The 19817-nt window shown below is 39.2% G+C and overlaps 1 protein-coding gene across 1 annotated transcript in view; it reads left to right on the top strand.

The window, feature by feature from the left end:
• The window catches only part of Elapor2 (endosome-lysosome associated apoptosis and autophagy regulator family member 2), a 194133-nt gene that overhangs the window by 118102 nt on the left and 56214 nt on the right, over positions 1-19817 (top strand). Inside the window, exons 3-8 of the mRNA XM_052172406.1 lie at positions 5900-6095; positions 10702-10849; positions 14749-14835; positions 17023-17128; positions 17915-18067; positions 18672-18760. Coding sequence (XP_052028366.1) covers positions 5900-6095; positions 10702-10849; positions 14749-14835; positions 17023-17128; positions 17915-18067; positions 18672-18760 — 779 coding nt within the window. The remainder of the gene's footprint in view (positions 1-5899; positions 6096-10701; positions 10850-14748; positions 14836-17022; positions 17129-17914; positions 18068-18671; positions 18761-19817) is intronic.

Below are 19817 nucleotides of genomic sequence, written 5' to 3'. Positions count from 1 at the left end.
ACCGTCCTGATAGAAGATGATTGGCTAACTACCGCAGATTCATTTTTATATGTGATAAAATCAGGCGTCAAACCCAGTAACTTATAAACTGTAGTGGGGCACTAAAATAGCTTGTAAATGCTTTTTGTGCAGTTGTTCTTGGTGAACCAGTTGTATTCCCAGAATCTGGATACATTATCTTTTCTGATTCTCATCCTGCTTTAGATTGAACGTATTGAACGTGACAGGCAATTGACAGTTCACTGCCATCTCTCCTTGGAGGAAAATGCCTTCTTAAGATAAGTGGACTGTCATTAGTTAAAAGGGACAAGCTTTCCCTTTAAGCCAGAGGAAGCTGGCTGGCCTCCTGTCAATCAGAGGAATGGCAAGAAATAGCCTGTTTCAATGTGATGACTTGCCTGCCTTCTCATTTTTGGAGGGGGGGAGGAGAGAGAGGAGAGAAAGGGAGAGAGGAGACAGAGGGAGAGAGGATGAGAGAGAAGAGAGAGAAATGAGAGAGAGAGAATGAGAGAGAAAGAATGAGAGAGAGAGAGAGAGAGAGAGAGAGAGAGAGAGAGAATTTTTTCTGCACAGATTAGATCTGAAAGGGAGAGTATGGAAGTGCTGTCCTCATCGCTGGTTCTGAGGTCAACAAGATGCAAGGCACTATGGACTGAGAATGTGCTTCATTTTCTCCCAGACATCTCTTCTTCTCATTTCCCTAGGAGCATTATGATTACAAGCCTAGTAGACAACTAAGTATTATTATTTGATGACTATAATCGCTTGGTTAAGTTAGAGATAGAAGCAAAGTATTCTTTCAGGTCCTGTAACTCGTCACTGTGTCCCTGCTTCAGCCCTTTATCTATTATTGTGACTATTATTTTAACAGTCACAAAGGTCTCCTTGTACAGGAAAAATGGTGACTATGGCTCTGACAGTATGTATTTTACCAAACAAGACGAATTAATTGAAGGATAGTCATTATGCACATGCTTCTTGATTCTAGACTTATTATTTCCCCACAAATATATAATTATTTATGTTTAGATATTAACTTAGTTTCACAGATGAAATGGGCTTCTCTGAGTTTAAGCTCAGAGAAATGAGATGTAGCTAGCTGTAACTGATTTTGAGGAAGACCAGGAAATACTAGCAGCTTTGTGAGCAGAGAGACAGAATTAATCCTGTCTTCTTATTTTCTACCATATCCCTGGTGTCTAATTTGTGTCTGTCAAATGCTAAATACTAAAAAGTGCTTGCTGTTTAAATTAAGCTTATTATTATAGGTATATAATAAGATTACATGGGCTCACTGTATTGTCAAAATCTCACTGAACAAACAAATTGAAAATTCTTTTATCACTACTCTTACTGATGTTTATGGTCCAGAAATCATATTTTAGTAATGAAATAATTAAAATGAAAATAGCAAAAATAAATGATTTATGAATTATATGTAATTTATGGCCATAGTCTTTTAAAACGCAAGGTCTCTAGATGGAGGAAATAAATCCAAGAGTCTCTGTGATAAGAAGATTAAAAATAGACTTTTATTGAGGTATATAAATCACAAAGGATAATAGTCAGCTTATAAACAATTCAATTTAATAAATGTTTCTTGGCATATTTTACTTGCATAATCAATGTAACATCTTGACTTTTTAATATTATACTCTATTTTCCAGAGGCATTAGTTTTCATAGTCTCTTACTGGTTCCCCATAAGCAGACCCATGGAGAGGGAGAGGATGGGATCTTCCCAGTGGAATTAAGAAAATAGAGACTTGCAGGGTCAAGAAAGCTGTCCACGGGTTTGTCCTTTGGTGACAGACCAATATCGTGTTTTCCATATCCGGTTCTTTGCCTGTGTGTTTGGGCCCTCTCAGAGTCAATGGTGTAAAAATAGGTGTCTGGAAGGCAGAAGTGGGAGCCAAGGAAAAGAATGGTGAGTGCGTGCATGGCCTTCTGGGTAAGCATGGACTGTAGGGGCTTGAGGTAAATATTTCCCTTCCTGTTGCTGCTGTGGTAAAGTACTCTGAAGTCCCAGAGTGATAAGTGGTGGTAACCTTACACAAGAATGTCTCTACCTCTCTGTATTTGCATCTGTCTTTGTGTCTGTCTGTGTCTCTGAGTCTTTGTGCCTGTCACTGTCTCTGTCTGTTTCTGTCTCTCCTTTTCTCCATTCACCCCCCCCACACTTGCATTCTGTTTTTCTGAGTGTGATTGAATTGAGAAGTACAGTTCTGAGACTGCTAATATTTCCAAAGAGAACTGAGAGAAGAGAGAAGACATATCCCTAGTGTCGGTAGCATCATTCCATAGGCTGCCACCCTATAGCAGTTATGGTTATTTGCTACCAAGTTGTGATGAAATCTGTTCTGACGTGCTCTCTACCACGATGGACCAAAACCCATGGAAGTGAGCCAAAATCAATCCAAGCTTCTTTAATTTGTTTTGCTTAGGTATTTTATCCAAGCAATGAAAAAAAAAACCCAAATTCCTTCTTCCAAAACTTCAGAGTTTGTTAATTGTCAATTTGATTCAGTTATTGTAGGATTTCAAGGCTGTTGCAAAAGCTCATTTTTAACTTTAGAAATGACCAATTAATTAAAAGGAAATATAGCTAAACCATACAGCAGTTAATATCTAGAGAAATTTCCACCACTCTGCCTAATTAAATCATCCTGCTATAATAACAGACCAATAAACAAAACAAAAAATAACAAAGAATGCAATCACTGAGATTGTGTGCTATGGAGTCCAATTAAAGCCTGAATTCCAAGACCAGTGTTGAAAGAGAAAATGAATGACGCTTTGAGAGTATCATGAGGGCAAGCAGAGGTAGGAGTTGCTAACTCTAAGTATAATCTCATGGAATTAATTACATTTAATCAGGATGTGTAGTTCCTCCTTAGACATATGTCTCTCAGAATTAAAATAAAAGACTCAATAGAAACAAATGATTAAAAGATGAAACCCTTGAGGGCATTTTAGCTCTCCTGTCAAATCCACAGAGCCATTGAACTTAGACTGCATAGCTGTTCTGTAGAGACAAGGTATCATCAGCCTAGTGGCAGTGCTATTGTATACAGGTTCCTGGTATAAGTAGTGTCTAATAAATGATTTGTAACATATGCCAGGCATATTGAACAATGCTCCATTTACCTATTCCCATTTTTTTTCAGGCAGATGTTACTTTTATCTTCCATTCATAAACACAGTTACTAGACCTATAGAAGGCTTGCTGAAATATTTCTCAAGTACATGTTTTAGGTTTAATATATGAAATGCTCTGTAACATATAAGAGTGGGAAATTATTATTTTACGGTGCAGATTAGCATTGCTTAACAGCTGACAGGGAATGAAAGGTGGTGTGAAAGATGCCATTGAATTAGTTAGAATTGTTTCTCTTTGGTCCCGGTCATTGTGTGACTTGCAATTTCTTTAAAGTAGTACGTTTAGGACCAAGTAAGCCAGACTGAACAGCATTTGTGCCATCTGTTGACTGGGTAGCTGGGTAATCCGTGTATCTAAATATACTGTAGCTCTGTTTTCTGACTTGGCTTGTGTACATAATAGCTTCTTCCTTCATGAGTTTATTGCAAATACAGTCAATACTCATGATTTATGAGTTCTATTTTTGCATAATTTATTCATAACCCTCAAATCCATACACTTAGTGCTTTCACAATAATTTACAGGCCTGATATACTAGTTAGCTTTTTGTTAGCTTGGAATAAGCTAGGATCATTTGGGAAGAGGAAACCTCAAATAAGGAACTGCTTCCATCAGATTGGATTGTAGATATGCCTACAGTACATTTTTTTCTTTAAAATTTTTTTTATTGCTTCTTTGTAAATTTTACATCATGTACCCTAATCCCACTCATTTCCCCTTCCCCCCAACAGAGAAAAAATATCATTGTGGAAGTTGCATCCTTTCGTCCACACTTCTTTGATTACAAATGTTCATTGCAATAATTCTGTCTGATATGAGGCCTCTGGCTTTTGCTACTCTATCAATACTGCATCCTTACTGGGACTCCTCTTGGAGACCCTGTTATTGCCCTATGTCATGGGGATCTGGTAGTTTTGGATCTGTGACTTTTTTTGTTATTATTGATTGATGTAGAAGAATACAGCCCACTGGGCGTGATACCATCCCTGGACTGGTGGTCCTGAGTTCTATAACGAAGCAAACTAAGAACACCATGGAGAGCAAACCTTGGGTTCCTTCCCTAACTTCCCTCATGATGAATTATAGACTGTAAGGTGAAATAAAACAACTTTATTAATTGCTGATCAATTTAAAAGGTCAATTTTTGATTTCAGAGTGATCCGTCTTCCAAGAAAATTTTTGATGCCACTTTATTGTTTCTGACATTAGTTGTCATATTAGAGGACTGTTGTTAGAATCTGAGTTTACTCAAAGATTCCAACTCATTGGCACTAAAAAAAAAAATTGCTTTCTATAACTCCATTTCTTTGCTGGTTGTTCTCCTCTTGATACTAGCAGCCTGTGGTGAGAATGTGTTGTATGACAGTGTACTTATGCTCATTACCTTGTGTTGTATTTAAATTTTCTTAATCCTGTGAGGCAGCTACTGTGGTAGCTATCTTAAAAAACAAAATACCCGGAAGAGGCCATTAATACATCCAGTGTCACAAGATTAAGAAAAGATATAACATCCTTGTTCCAAGATGGTCTTCCTTCCTTGTCTCCAGAATAATTTTGGTCTTGTAGTTGATATACACTATTCTCTGCCTGACCTTTGCTGATACTCTATTTTACTGGTTTCAGGATAATGATTTGAATGTAAAAAGGTCACTGAGCAGCTCTGTTAAAATAAAGAGAATCATTGTATTAGTTTAGTGGATGAGTAGGTGTGTGTGTGTGTGTGTGTGGGAGGTTTGAGCTCTAATTCTTTAATTAGTTTTTTTTTCAAAGACAGCTTGTTTTTATTTCTGATTAAGTCCTCCACTGTATTAAAAGAGGACTGTGCCTGCCTGTGAGGCTTTGCTGCCTTCCTGGGCTGGGAGATTTCTTTTCATCAGCTAATTTGGACATGTTATTTTGTTCTTACTTCTTTAATGTCCTGATTAAGGGATTAGATAGCCCCTTTCCAGGCTCAGGCTCTAATTCCACCCCGCACAGGGCCATGTACTTTGCAAACATTGATTTGTGTTTGTTTAATGAATAATCTTAGCAGCAAAACCACTGGCTTAATCCAACTCCTAAAAAGGCAGAGAACTTGGCATTAGATATGGATGGGGTTGGTATACATGGTCAGGTTGCCACTGTGAATATCGAAAAGGTGGAAGATGTTTAAAGGCTTCAGAATGGGGATAAGTCTCTGATTTACTGCACTACTCTCTGGTCTTTTATTTTGTTCTTCACTGGATTAGCATCTCATTTGGGCTTAGCACATGCCACACACAGCTAGAATCCCAAAACAATGACTCTTGTTTCTGTGGAGAAGTAGCACTTCCCTTCTTCAGTAGTCTCTCTGTGTACCTTAGTGTACTGTGCTGTGGAGAGTGTGCTGTTAGACCATGAAGTGCAACATGGATGACTATCTGGGATTAGTGGGGTAGGAAAATCTGTCATGAAGATGGACAGTTTTACATAGGAACTAGTGTTGTCCAGATAGAGAAGGTCATTTGTCCAGCATCTCTGGAAAGGAGACACAGTAGAAGAAGAGAGGATTAATAGGTACTTTGTTTTGATGAAAAGGTGAGCAGAGTAAAATAAGTTGAGGCAGAATGCGGAATGCAAAAAGCAATAATGAAAACACTGGAAGGATTTATTTAGGGTCTGACGTGATCAGAGTTTTAGAAAAATAATTCTGCTGACAACATGAAGGAGAGAGAGTTAATGGAAGATGCCAGTGATAATGGTATTATCTTCTGCTTTCCAGCCTTCTCCTGTGCTTCTGGAGAGTATCTAGAAATGAAGAACCAGGTATGCAGTAAATGTGTCGAAGGCACCTACTCCTTGGGCAGTGGCATCAAATTTGATGAATGGGATGAGTTGCCGGCAGGATTTTCCAACGTTGCAACCTTCATGGACACTGTGGTGGGCCCTTCTGACAGCAGGCCCGATGGATGTAACAAGTAAGACCCCCCCAAAGGAACCTTTGGACTTTGGAGACATGACAAAGGTGTAGTCATTCTTTTCTAGACAAAGTTAAGGATAGTTTTAGTTCTGATGAGAATCTTGGATGAGCTCAGGACAAAGAGTTGTAGGGGTTTTTGGGGGGAAGGATTTAATAAAGGAATTCTGTATTCACATAATTTCCACAGCTTTATCCTCCCTTTAATTCCACCTGTGTCCCTCCAACCCCTTTATATATGTCCTCTTCTTTAATTATTATTATTAAAGACTTATAAATTCACACACACACACACACACACACTCACACACACACACACACACACACTCTCACACACACACACACTCACACACACACACACACACTCACACACACATGGTGCTGAGTCCATTTAGCATTGTTGAAATGTGTATGTGTTTAGGACTAACTGTTTGGGATTGGATTGTCTAATGGGGGTTCATCCTTGAGAAAGAATGACTTTCCTTCTTTGAGCAGCCATTAATTTCTAGGAATGGGGCCTTAAGAGATTTCTTTCATCCACATTATCATGTCAACTCATGTTGCCATGGTCCATATATTGTATAGGCGACCATATTGTTAAGATTTCCTGGCTATAGCTTACCTTTTCTATGCTGAAGATGCTACTGTGCGGCAGGTGTCCTGGTCCTCTGGCTCTCACAATCTTTTCACTTCCTTTTCAGTGATAAATGTTTACTTAAAATACACACACACACACACACACACACACACACTTAATGTAGTTACATCACTTGGGTTATAATGCTCCCTCCCTCAAAAGAGCCATCACTATCTAATAAAAACCCAGGCACAGAAAACTGCCCTGTAAGTTTTATTTTTATTTTATTTTTTATTTTTGGTCAGAGGAGTCTAAGAGACCCTTTGACATCAAATGTAGGCTATTGCTATTGCTCTTGGTTACCTCTTAGAACTTGAAGTTCAGATCTGGTTGCTGAAGACACCACACACATTAGACTTGGAGGAACTGAGCTGGAAATGACCTGAAAACTTCCTCTCCAAAGCCGAGCTTTCACTGTTTCTGATTGCGCTGTGGCAGCTTCCAGTAGTGGAAAGGAATCAATGGTCTTACCCAGCTGTAAAATCTATGAACTACAACAATGACTAGCATGGCAAGACAGTCCAAGAATGTAATTGTGGTGCTTATATTGGCGGTAGCCAATAACTGTCTAATTGGACTCAGGCCCTGCTCAATAGAAGGACATTCATGCCTCATATTGTAAATGGTACTATTTAACTAGTAACTAGTAACTAGCAACAGGAACTATTCATGTTTGAGCAGATCATGGTTCTTAGAAGAGAACCTATTACTGCCACTCTCCCAAACCAGTATAATTTCTAACTATATCTTAAATACTTATGTTTATATCCACATATCATTCAACCCCTACCCCTCAGAGAACAACTGATCGTCAAATGACCAACCTCGGTTGATATAATTCTAACACAAACTCTGTCCTAAGGCTCAGGGACCATCTCTGTAGAAGGATATTTTTTTGTGCACTCATTACAAAGAACATAGCTAATTTTTTTATGAGAAAACAATTGGCCTCACAATATAATAAATAATGTATGCAGAATGCAATAAAGCTATTAGAAAACAAGTTTATTGTCTTATATTTATAATTAAACTTAGGCAGTAGGGTTTCTACTAATATTTCTTTACTGTTTTAGGAAAAAAATCATATTTTCTTTTTTCTTTTCTTTGAATGTTCGACCTTCATTTAGACCTTGATTATTTTCTGGGCGAGTGGGTTAAGGATACAAGATAGAAAGGTCCTTTGCTTAACTGCTAAGTGATCCCTGACTTTGCATTTGACAGCATTGCAGGAATGTTAAATTATCTTGGAAAAAAGTAATTTATTGTATTTTTTGAGATACACTGTGCTCTCTTCTGCTCTGTGCATTGACTATGCAGCTTTTCCTGTAATGTCGATGAATTTAGGACAATCAAACTTGAGGCAGTAATGTAGGTAGACTCTGGCTGCCTTCTGACAGGAGCGCTTCCTCCGGTACCCAAAGTCTTCATCATTATTTAGCTGAGCTAATAGGTGTATTTCTCGGCCTCTCCCCACCCCTCTCCTTCTTCCTGTATACAATATCCTTACCTTCCTCTCGGTCTGCTCCTGTTGTCTCTCAGCTGACTGGAAATGATTTATTTTCTGAGGTAGGTGTGTGTGTGTGTGTGTGTGTGTGTGTGTGTGTGTGTATTTGTGTGGTTCTTAGTCTATGAATTTTTATTTTTAGAACACCTTAGACTGGGGAGTTTTTAATGAGATTTATTTAGTTTAATTTTGCACACCCAAAGAGCATGGTGTTGACATCTGGTGAGGGTTCATATATATATCTTCAAACCACAGTCCAAATGAAGGTACAGTCTGGCATGTGTGAAGAGAGAAATGTTTAGTGTGAAAAGTGTTAATCCCTTCCTGAGGTCTCAGCTCCCCAGACTCTACACAGCATCAATTACTATTCTGTATTACTCTACAGCTGTATTAATTACTATTCTGGAAAAGACACTTAGAAACAACCAAAGGGAGCTGAAGACTTGTTTTGCTAAGGGTCTTAGTCCACACTGTGAAGGTTGTGGGTAGGTAAGCACAACTGTTTAACACTCAGCAAACAGCATCCAGAACAACAGGTCAGTAACAAATAGGAGCCAGGAAAAGACACAGCTTCCAAGAACATGCCCTAAGTGGTCATGCACTACCATTGTCTACCTTCCAACCTTCCCTACCTGTGATACCTCTCAATGGTCTATTCGGAACTGGAATCCATTCATGGATTTATTAGGTCAAATCACCTAATTCTTGAATAGTCTCGGATAAAGCTTGCACGGACACACCCAAAGGTATGCTTTAGGCTTTTGATGAATAATAACATTGACAAACAAAAGTAACCATTACAGAGCAACCACCAATTTAGTCCTCTTAAACTGACAGTTCGTTTCAGTGTGGACTTAGCAAAGCATAGCAGCAACCATAGAAAACCTTAGAGCAAGGCACTAGCAGCGTGTGATGGGATACCAGATCCTTGTTTTGGCGAACTTGAATATTCACAGTTTTTTTCTAGTTAGACTGGCTTATTCATTGAGAACAATCTATAATAACCAGTCCTTTTTCAACATAGCTTCTTTATTTTGTTTTTGTTTTTTGAGACAGGGTTTCTCTGTTTAGCCCTGGCTGTCCTGGAACTCACTCCGTAGACCAGGCTGGCCTCAGACTCAGAAATCTGCCTGCCTCTGCCTCCCAAGTGCTGGGATCAAAGGTGTGTGCCACCACCACCCAGCTCAACATAGCTTCTTTAATATAATTTTCTGAACACAAATCTCAGTTGAATGTAGTATTCTGCTCCCCACTGAAATTACATTCTCTTTATTCATTTTTAATCAGTTGGGTCATAGTGATGACTTAATTACTGAGCCCAAGAAGTCCTTTACACATTATGGACATGAGACTTACTTGTGTGCATCTATGCAATATTGACTGTATATCATATGTGTATGTAGCTTTTGACTTTTTATTGTCATAATGATGTATGATAATTAGAAATTTAAAATTTGAAAATGTTGTAAACCCTGACACATACCAGTGTTCTGTTTGAAACAGCCATTGCTTTCAAGAAACTCTTAGGATGCTTTAGGAGATCTAGCGTTAACTGAGTAGTTGAAAAGGCTTTGGCTTCTATCAAGTGACTTCTTCAGCGATTTAGGAGGTCAACTATAGTATAGCTTTATATATTAACCTAAATATTTAGTATTTAATAGCACTTTTCCATAGACCTCGTGTATGTGTGTGTGTGTGTGTGTGTGTGTGTGTGTGTGTATGTGTGTGTGTGTGTGTACGCCTATTAAGTCAAACTCAGATGCTGTTTGAAAGAGTAATTCTACTTGAGGCTATGAATCTCAATATTAGTGATTTTGGTTTTGGTAAACAATAAACAAGATTTAGACCAAATTGGTCATATAGCCTTACAAAGATTTAATATGTCATATGCTATAACAATAAACCTTTTTCTATAGTTACTGGACACACACAAATGCACACACACACACACACACACACACACACACAAACTATATAAATACAACCTGCTGAACCAATTAATTGTTTCTTGTATGGGTGTGATTTCAGGGCTCACTACTCAGTAGTGGGTAACCTATTAGGGCTTCATCCCTGGAGAAGCCTAGGTCTCCTTCTCTTAGAAGTAGTTAGTTGTAGTTTTTGCACACATGAACCCCTTCCATGTCTATCAGTGTTATTGTTCTGAGGGAAATTTGAGAAGGATTAAGGAGGTGTGCACAGGAGGAGCAGGATGGGAATGACATAGAAAGAGTTGGAGGGAAGAATTGAAAGAGAAAATGTCATAATAAATTTACTTAAATAAAAAATAAATTAAGCACAAAACAAACTTCTCAATAGTGGAGTTGAACTGTTGAATTCCAGCAAAGCTCATGCTATCCACTTTGTATGGCCCATGGGATCAACTCCTGATTAAATCACTAGGTTGGAGGGTGTAGCTAGAAGAGGTTTCTAAACTTGTACATACAACTTTCGGTTCTATTTTCACAGCTCTTCTTGGCTTCCTCGTGGGAACTATATAGAGTCTAACCGTGATGACTGCACTGTGTCTCTGATCTATGCTGTGCACCTTAAGAAGTCAGGCTATGTCTTCTTTGAGTACCAGTACGTGGACAACAACATCTTCTTTGAGTTCTTTGTAAGGCTTTTCATATTCTAGAATTTGATTTTTAAGGAACATTCATATAATTATTTCTAATCCTGGTTCATTCCACTTCGTGCCTCCTAACTTTTTGGAGGGTGTTAGCTGTATCTTTCAATGTTAAAAGAAAGCCTCCTGCAGTGGTACTTTGTGTTCAAGTTAATATTACTTCTTTGCTTTTCACAGTTTTCTTATGGAATAATGTTGGCTTGTTTCATTTCTGGTCATGTTTATCAGGTAGGTTAGGGTTAGGGTTGGGTTAGGGGTTAGGATTAGGGTTAGGCAAATATTTCAAATACTTATTTTTTTCATTTTTTAGCTCAGAAGCTATTATTTTTCTATACATTGTGTATGTAGATGGATGTCAATGTTTACATGTTTCAAATTTAACATGAACAAATTTAAAATAAATTTCTATTGCTCTTGGTGATAAGTATTTCTAAATCAGTAATTGTAGTTTCTATATCAAAAGTTTGACAGTAAGACATAGTTCCCATTGTGCTTCCCTTTGAAGTAAAGAGATCCTGGCTCTGGTCGGAACTCTGTAATTATTAGCTGTACAATCTTGAGCAGTTAGCCTAAGTTTCCGGCCCTCACTGCTCCCTTCCTCCCTTCCGTGAGGTGGATTGTTTGATAAGCCCTTTTGAGGAGCTTCTAGTATGGATAACCTTTGATGTTTTAGAATGTTAAGCAACATTTACGCAGATTTGCTTTTTAAAGTATATCATGTTTGCAAAAAGGCTTGTGAGAATGAAGGAATATTTCTTGGGTCATTTCAACAGCATTGCAGATAATGAATAAACTCAGGAAGCGACACAAGGGTCTAATTGCTGTGAATAGGCAGCTCCTTTATAGTTCCCAACAAGTCCCTTGAGAACAGTCAATCCAGGTGCTTTTAAGGCATGGCATTCCATTACTTCCTGTCAGCCATGCCTGTGTTCTTTGGTTTAGAGTCTGACAGGGGTAGCAAGCTCAGGCTGGTCCTTTCACAACATTCATAGGTAGTGACTGACTCAGAAGGTCAACACTCCTCAGTCATCATTAATCAGTGATGAAAAGGAAGTGGTTTTTTTCTTTTCTTTTTCTTTTTATTGGAAAATTTCTTTATTTACATTTCAAAGGTTTTCCCCTTTCCAGGTCTCCCCTTCGAAAACCTCCATCCCATCCTCCCTTCCCCTGACTCTATGAGGGTGCTCCCACTTCTGCCTTCCTGCCCTGGCATTCCCCTACACTGGGGCATTGAATCTCCTCAGGCCCAAGGGCTGCTCCTCCCACTGATGTCCAACAAGGCCATCCTTTGCCACATATGCAGCAGAGCAATGAATCACTGCTTGTGTAATCTTTGGTTGGTGGTCCAGTCCCTGGGAGCTCCAGGGGTGTGTGTGTCTGGCCAGTTGACACTGTTGCTGCCCCCATGGGGCTGCAAATGAGAAGGAAGTGTTTGAAGATAAGAAAGATATAGGTGGATGGAGAAAAATAGATACCAACAGTGTATAGTGTGAAGCACTGAAGTACTGAGTTTGAGCACTGAGTGTGACTTGACTTTAGCACTACCGTTTCTTTTAAAAATGAAGAAGCTGAAATATAGAGGAGTTATTGGTCCATGATTATACTTTAAGTAGCTTCAAAATGAGAAACAGAATTCACTTCTCCACAGTGAAGGGGAGTGTCACAATCACATGATAATCTATTTTGTGTATAAAAAAGTCTTTAGCATGTGTATTAGTTGTTCATTAAAGATTCAGAGCCTGTAACTTCTAGGGAATGGCTTAATGCCGGTATCACATTGGTCACGATGGCTAGAGGAGAAATAGGCCACAAATTCAATTATAGGAAATATTAATTGGATAGTCTCTTGATATTGGGTTCACCAGTGGGACTGTTTTCTAGTTAATAAGTCTTTAGAAAGTTTTTATTTTTTTAGTGAAAACACTTTAAGCTTTGTGACAGGAAAATAAGGAAGGCATCAAGAATAATTTACAAAAGAGAAAGGTGGATTTGAGAGCTGACAAGTGCATGTGATGATGTCTGACTCCACCCTCCTGCTGACTATAGTGCTATACCAGCATGATGGTCTGCCTTTTAGCTATCTATCTCTATACTGATGAGTATACCTAAAAATGTAGTATCCTAACCTCTAAGCATTTTTGAAGTATTACTCAGAGAGTTCAAGATGGTATTTTTCATTACTTATTTATTATTAATATTTAATTATTATTTCTTCATTTTACATCCTGATCACTGCCCTCCTCCTGGTACCCCATCACACAGTTTCTCTCCTATCCCTTTCTCCTCTGAGAGGGTAGAGGCCCCCACTGCTTCTCCCCCAAGGCTGGTATATCAAGTTTCTGCAGGTTAGGCACATCCTGGGAAACTAACAACCAAAGCAGACTTTATTTCCTAATTTAAGATTTTACTGCCATCAATGACTTTTGCAGATAAATGTAGCTCTCACCCCTTATTAAAGAAGTTTCTTTTTGCAGCAGATGGAGGTTAATACAGAGATCTACAACTAGTGAAAAGGCAGAGAATAAGTTACTGTGGGATGCTCATTTCCAGTTAACAATACATCTCCTAGTCCTGAGGCTCAGGGAAACATCACAGAAGATGAAACAAAAAGATTTTTAAGAGCCCAAATTTCAGACACCTGCTGTGAGATAGTGACATCTAGCCATGACGGAGAAGTTGCACCAAGAGTCTTATCAGTATAGCTGCCAACTAGGAACTGAGTAATGAGGACACTGGTCTGCTTGCCAGTGAGGAAAGGAGGAAGCTCACAAAGCCCCGCCCCCAGATGAAATCTTCCTGCAGTCAGTGGCTACTGAGTGAGGGGGAGAATCGGTTTTCTCTAGGGTGTAACCCCCTCTAGATCACCAAATTCCAAGTATTCATCCGTAAACATCTGCACGTGTGAGTAGCACTGTGGACTCTGTGTTTATATATGGATAATAAATACAAAAGCTCAAGAAGCAGGAAGACCAAAGTGTGGATACTTTGATCCTTAGCGGAAAGTGGATAAAAACACCCATGGCTCACAGCCAACCAATAGAATGAGCATAGAGTCCCCAGTGGAGCAGCTAGAGAAAGGACCCAAGGAGCTGAAGAGGTTTGCAGCCCTGCAGGGAGAACAGTAATATGTACCAACCAGTACCCCAAGAGCTCTCAGGGACTAAGCCTCCAACTAAAGTGTACACATGGAGGGACCTATGGCTCCAGTCACATGGGAAGCAGAGGATAGCCTGGTTGGACATCAATGAGAAGAGAAGCCATTGGTCCTGTGAAGGCTCGATTTCCCAGAATAGGGAAATGCAAGTCAGGAAATTGGGCGGGGAATGAGCAGGGGGAGGGGAGACGGGATAGGGGATTTTCAAAGGGGTAGCAGGGAAAGGGGATACCATTTGAAATGTAAATAAAACAAATATCTAATTAAAAAAAATACAAAAAGAAGAGGACCCGAATTGGGGAATGGGTTGGGAGAAGGAAATGATTTAAATATAGTATTCTCATATATGAAATTCTCAAAAGGAGAAGAATTTAAATTAAATAATACAATGGACTTTGCTTTTAAGCTCGAACTTGCACGTGAATGTGAGTTAGAACTTTTGGGCAGGTTGGGCGGAGGGTTTGTAATGACTTCCCAGTGTTGATTATTCTCTCTCTCCTTAAAGTCCAGGCATTTGGTTACAACAATGAAATGGTTCAGTCAGAACCAGTTCCTCACACGCAGCTCTAATGCAGTCTTCAGTGGTCTTGGCGTGTTTGCTTGTTGGAGATTACTTACTTTGTTGTTTCAAACAACAAAGTTGAAGGGTGTTCTTGCAGTATGGACACGGACAGAGATGAATGACAGCTATTATCCCAGAAGCTTCACTGAGCCCCTTTTATTTGACTCACAGATTCAGAATGACCAGTGCCAGGAGATGGATGCCACCACAGACAAATGGGTGAAGCTCACAGACAACGGAGAATGGGGCTCCCATTCTGTAAGTCTTTCTTCTTTGATGCCAGGCCCATTCTTCTCCTTCCATTCCTAACTATTCATAAGCATTCAATCTATGAAAATAAAATGCATACTCTGGTGGGCTACTTTAGATAAGCTTCATTTAGCAAAGACATTGCCTTTGCATTTTACAGACTGACATTTAAAATTTTGGCTTACTTTTCTGTTTCCCTTTTTTCTTAAAATTGTTTCCGATCCCTTTCTCATCTCAATGGTACTCAGCGATTTAGAAGGCTAGATAAAACTGATATAAAATGTTACAAAGTTTGAACATGCAAGTTTACGAATATACCTGCCACATGAGATAGACCAGTTCCTCTGATCATTGGTTAGACAGACCATGAATTAACTTAATTCCATGTTTTCTGCTTTTAGGAAGTGATTTTTCAGGTTTGCATTTTGGCCCAAGCATTGGATAGATCTGATTGTCACAAAATATACCCACTTTTGGAATCTCAGCCTACTTTCTATACATTTGCTACCTGTTGGCAAAAATTCAATTCTTTCTGGTCACATAGTATAAATTTTCCTTTTGTCCAGCATGTTTCTTTCAATGCTTGAGTCCAAGAGGCAGCGATGACATGTTTAATACAGCTTGAATTACTTGTGACACTGTCCCTTTAGAGTGAGGCATGGTTTTACAAAGTGGCTCCGTCTCAGAGCTGTACTTGTGTAGATGGTTTGTTTAGTGTCTTTGTGGCTGCTCTTTCTTTCATTTTAGAAACGAGAACAGTCTTCCTGTGTCAGATAAGATGAAGGCAGGAAGAAGGGCTTAGATGGAGCCTCCAGTGTGGAACCTGAGTTCTCTTTAAATAACCAACTATCATTCTAATCTTTGTGTTTATTCAAATGCCTTATCCTTGACTCTACACAAGGTAGACTTTCAGGAGGATTTTTCATCTCTGTGCTTGAAAGTGATATTAGTACTACTTAAGGCCCATTCACCCCGACACCCAGTGGGTGGGGCTTTGGCAGCAAGTGGGCATCCTTACCATTATAGACGGAACACAATAGAATGTGCAGAATGCATTAGTTCTCCACATCCCTGGCACGGGGATGTAGTCAGGCAGATCTTAATGTTGTGGAACTTGAATTTTATCAGCTAGGGTTCATAGAAGAATAAAGGTATCAAATGAAAAACCAAAGACCTAATTTAGGGTTAGTCATCTGCACCAGCAAGCTATGTATTAGAAAATCCACTTGATTTATGTGTAGGAAATGTCCCAGGGGCAAAGGAAGCAAATGCTAACATCATGTAACTTCTCCAGCCAGAGTTAAATCAGGCTGCCCATAAAAAGTGCCCTTTCTCTTGTGCCCATCACACAGTAGCTCATTGAATGGTTTTAAGAAGCCACGAAGCTATGGTAGGCCATTTTCTATCATTGAGTAAAATACCCAGGGCCGGATATTTTCTAAATTTAAAGGGTTTATTTAATTCAGTTTTGGAGGTTTAAAGTCACACAACTGCATCTTCCCAGCTCTGGTGAAGGTGGCACCAGAATGGTGGGTGTGTCTACAAGGGGCTTGCGTAGCGCAATGGAAAGGCAGACCATTGGAGATCCAGGCTTGCTCTTAAATTACAGGCATTTCTGTGGGAGTTCACTGCATGAGGGCAGGACAGCATTAGCCACTTCTAAGGCAATGGTCCCTTCAGTCCCTCCTCACAAGAGTTCACTACTGCCACACTGTGGCCAAGGCTGCCAGCACATGGATCTTTAGGGACCACATTTGGTGCCTGCCTGCTTCCCTCCCTCTTTCCCTCCTTCCCTTTCTCCCCCTCCCCCCATCTCTCTTTCTTTCTTTCCAGTTCAAAGATATACCTTAAAAATCGCATTACCGTCAAAGTATATGCTTGTGTGCAAATTCATTTACGCTTTCTGATAAAGCCCTTCTGGTTATTAAGCTGCAACTTTAAAGTTTAAAAACAAGTTTATCTTTTGTTTTGACTTAGCTTCTTTCTTAGTATATTAGTATGGATTGTCTGACTGTTCTATTTTTAATTTCAAATTAACTTCATTAAAGCTTAGGCTGAAATTCAGAGTATTTAAATTTGTTAATTCTATTTTAATGCTGTTGATATAAGGAATTGAAAGAAGCTATAAGGGAGTATTTTCCGGCTGTGGTTAGAAATAGCTCATCTGACCTAAGTGTCTTGTGTTTCTTCCTGTAGGTGATGCTGAAATCAGGCACAAATATTCTGTACTGGAGGACAACAGGCATCCTTATGGGTTCTAAGGCAGTCAAGCCCGTGCTAGTAAAAAATATTACCATCGAAGGTATTTCATAGCTGTGTGCTTCAGGACTCACTAGTCCAATTTTATTGTTAAAATATTTGTTAGACTGTTGGTTTAACTGACTTAAGTATTTATAATAAAGATAAATGTCAGACATTATGCATGTCTAAAGACCTTAGTTTTATGTCCACCAAATTGATTACTCCGTTTTCCTCTGTCCTTATGCCTTCAAACTGAATTATCTAACCACTATAAAGCAGCAAACACAATTAACGACAATCTTCAGTGGTTTTTTTTTTTAATAAAATGAAAGTGGACTTGTATACAAGAGATCATTACTCATTAGAGATATGCAAATTATGCTAGTTAATCTGATCACTACTATAGCCATAAAAATAATAAGACGCTGGCTGTTTCCTAAACCTCTTGTGCCTTTCTGAGCCAGATGGGTCACTTTTGGTCCAGCTGAGCCACTAATAAACCCTGTCATGGCTCCTTCCCAAGAAGAACGTATCTAGTCAAAGCAGCAATTCTTCTTTATTAAAGTTTGGTATGTTTTGCTGTGTGCCATACACCTGCTCCTGAGATGTTAACTCATTAGTTATTGGGACATCTGCTGGACCAAGCTGGAATTTCCAAGCAATAGCCATGTCTAGGATCATTCCTACTTGCTTGCACACCATCAATCTTTCTTTGTTCCAAGTAAATAAGAATGTAGGCTCAAATTACGATGCTATTTCTGTCTTCTCTGCAGAAGCAGCAGGTAGGTGCTAATGTGCTCATTGTGCTGGGTTCTCTCCTCCAAGCCCTGTTTTCCTTTCCACACAGGGGTGGCGTATACTTCAGAGTGCTTCCCATGTAAGCCAGGCACTTTCAGCAACAAGCCAGGCTCCTTTAACTGCCAAATGTGCCCCAGAAACACCTATTCTGAGAAGGGTGCTAAAGAATGCATAAGGTGTAGGGAGGACTCTCAATTTTCAGGTAAGACTAATTGACACTTTTTATTCCTCTCTTTTCATGTTAATTGTTGATCAGGGGCCATTTCCCAGGGTTGAACGAGTATGGCAAAATGGCGGATCGTGCACCAATGGGATGAAGTGTACACATGTTGAACTGAAGACATGGATAACATGGCATCCCAGTGTCTTCCTCTGCATTACTTTCTCCCCTTATGATTTTCCTTTATTCCATACTCCATTGATAACTGGTGTTTGTATCAGTCTAGCCAACTTTTAAATTTCACACAATTTGTTACCATAAAGGCTGTAGCGATATACTTAGAACATTTTCGTTTGTTCCAGACTTCCAGTGTTCATTGACAAATAGGAGGAATCTAATATTGTCTGGAAATAGTCACCACGAAGCAGATGTCTCATAGAAACAGTATCCTCCTCCTTCCAGAGAGAAGGAAAATATAAACCTTTATTTGCTTAAGGTTTGGCTAGTTCTACCTGAACTACTCTAGCACAGTGATTTTTTTTTTTAAACATGTTAGTTTGCTCTTGTGTTTTGATATTCCTGTTTTCTTATGGTCACGAAGGGATTGGTCCATTTCTGAAGTGCGTTGTGTGCATGTGTGTTACAGAGGAAGGAGCCAGTGAGTGTGTGGACCGCCCACCGTGCACTACCAAAGACTATTTCCAGATCCATACCCCCTGTGATGAAGAAGGAAAGGTATCATGAGTAGTGTTTACCTCACCCTGTGTTTATCAAACGCTCCTCCCAGCATGGGTACACCCTGGTTTGTAAGTAGTGTGTGCAGACAGTACAGAGGAAATCTAAGAGTTTAGGAGTTGATAACTACCTTTGCTTTTACCTCCTAATTAGTTCTCTGGAGACTGGATGTAGCTCTTTGGCAAGCTTTATGATAGTTTGGTCAAACTTCTCTGTTGAAAGGTCATTCATTTCATAAAAACATTTCATGTCTGCCTCCACTTTTTTCATCTTTAAAACAAGGTTGATATTACTCCGTAGTTCATGAAGCTACTATGGGAAGACACAAGATGCTCAAAGTTAGGCCCAGGGTGAAGATGGGCTTCATCATAGGATGAAGATGCCTTGTAGCTTGTGTTGACCTGTGGGATACTTAGGTCTTATCAGAGAAGCTGTGCAGGCACAGGCAGATTCAGTTATGGTAGACTACTGTGTGATCGAGTTTAGAAAACACGAAGTAATTACCACATGGACAGCATCCAGCTGGGGATGGGGGAAGTGCACAGATAAACTCTGCTGTTGACCCATCGTTGTCTCAAACAATCATGCAGTACCAGCCTTGCCAGTGAAAAGCTGACGGTGAGGGGGAATCTGTTCAAGTGTGTGTCCTTTGGATGTGTTTGCAGCCTGAGATGGGGGATTTAGTTTTTAGAGATATCAGTAAATATTATTTTTCCTTTCCTAATTTTATATCTGTTAGTGCTATTCTGTAATTTTTATATTTATGTGAATATGAAACTTTCCTTTTGCCTTTAAAAACTTTGAAGGAATTCTGAGCCGAGTTAAAGTAAATATATACTAATTTAAAGTGATTAGAAGAAATTTTTAGTAAGAAACATCACTATTATTTTTAATAAGAATGTTAAAATAACAGCATTAACTAATGAAAGGTTGTAGAGTAAGGCCATCAATGGCCCTACGATAATGCCACGAGAGGTTACTTTAATTTAGAACATACATATAAAGAGATGTCACTAAAATGGAATAAAAAGTACTGGTTGTAATACTTTTAAAATAA

This window comes from Apodemus sylvaticus, chromosome 2, assembly GCF_947179515.1.
Source record: "Apodemus sylvaticus chromosome 2, mApoSyl1.1, whole genome shotgun sequence".
Taxonomy (NCBI): domain Eukaryota; kingdom Metazoa; phylum Chordata; class Mammalia; order Rodentia; family Muridae; genus Apodemus; species Apodemus sylvaticus.
The sequence above is the reverse complement of the archived record's forward strand: the minus strand, read 5'-3'. Positions and strand labels throughout refer to the sequence as shown.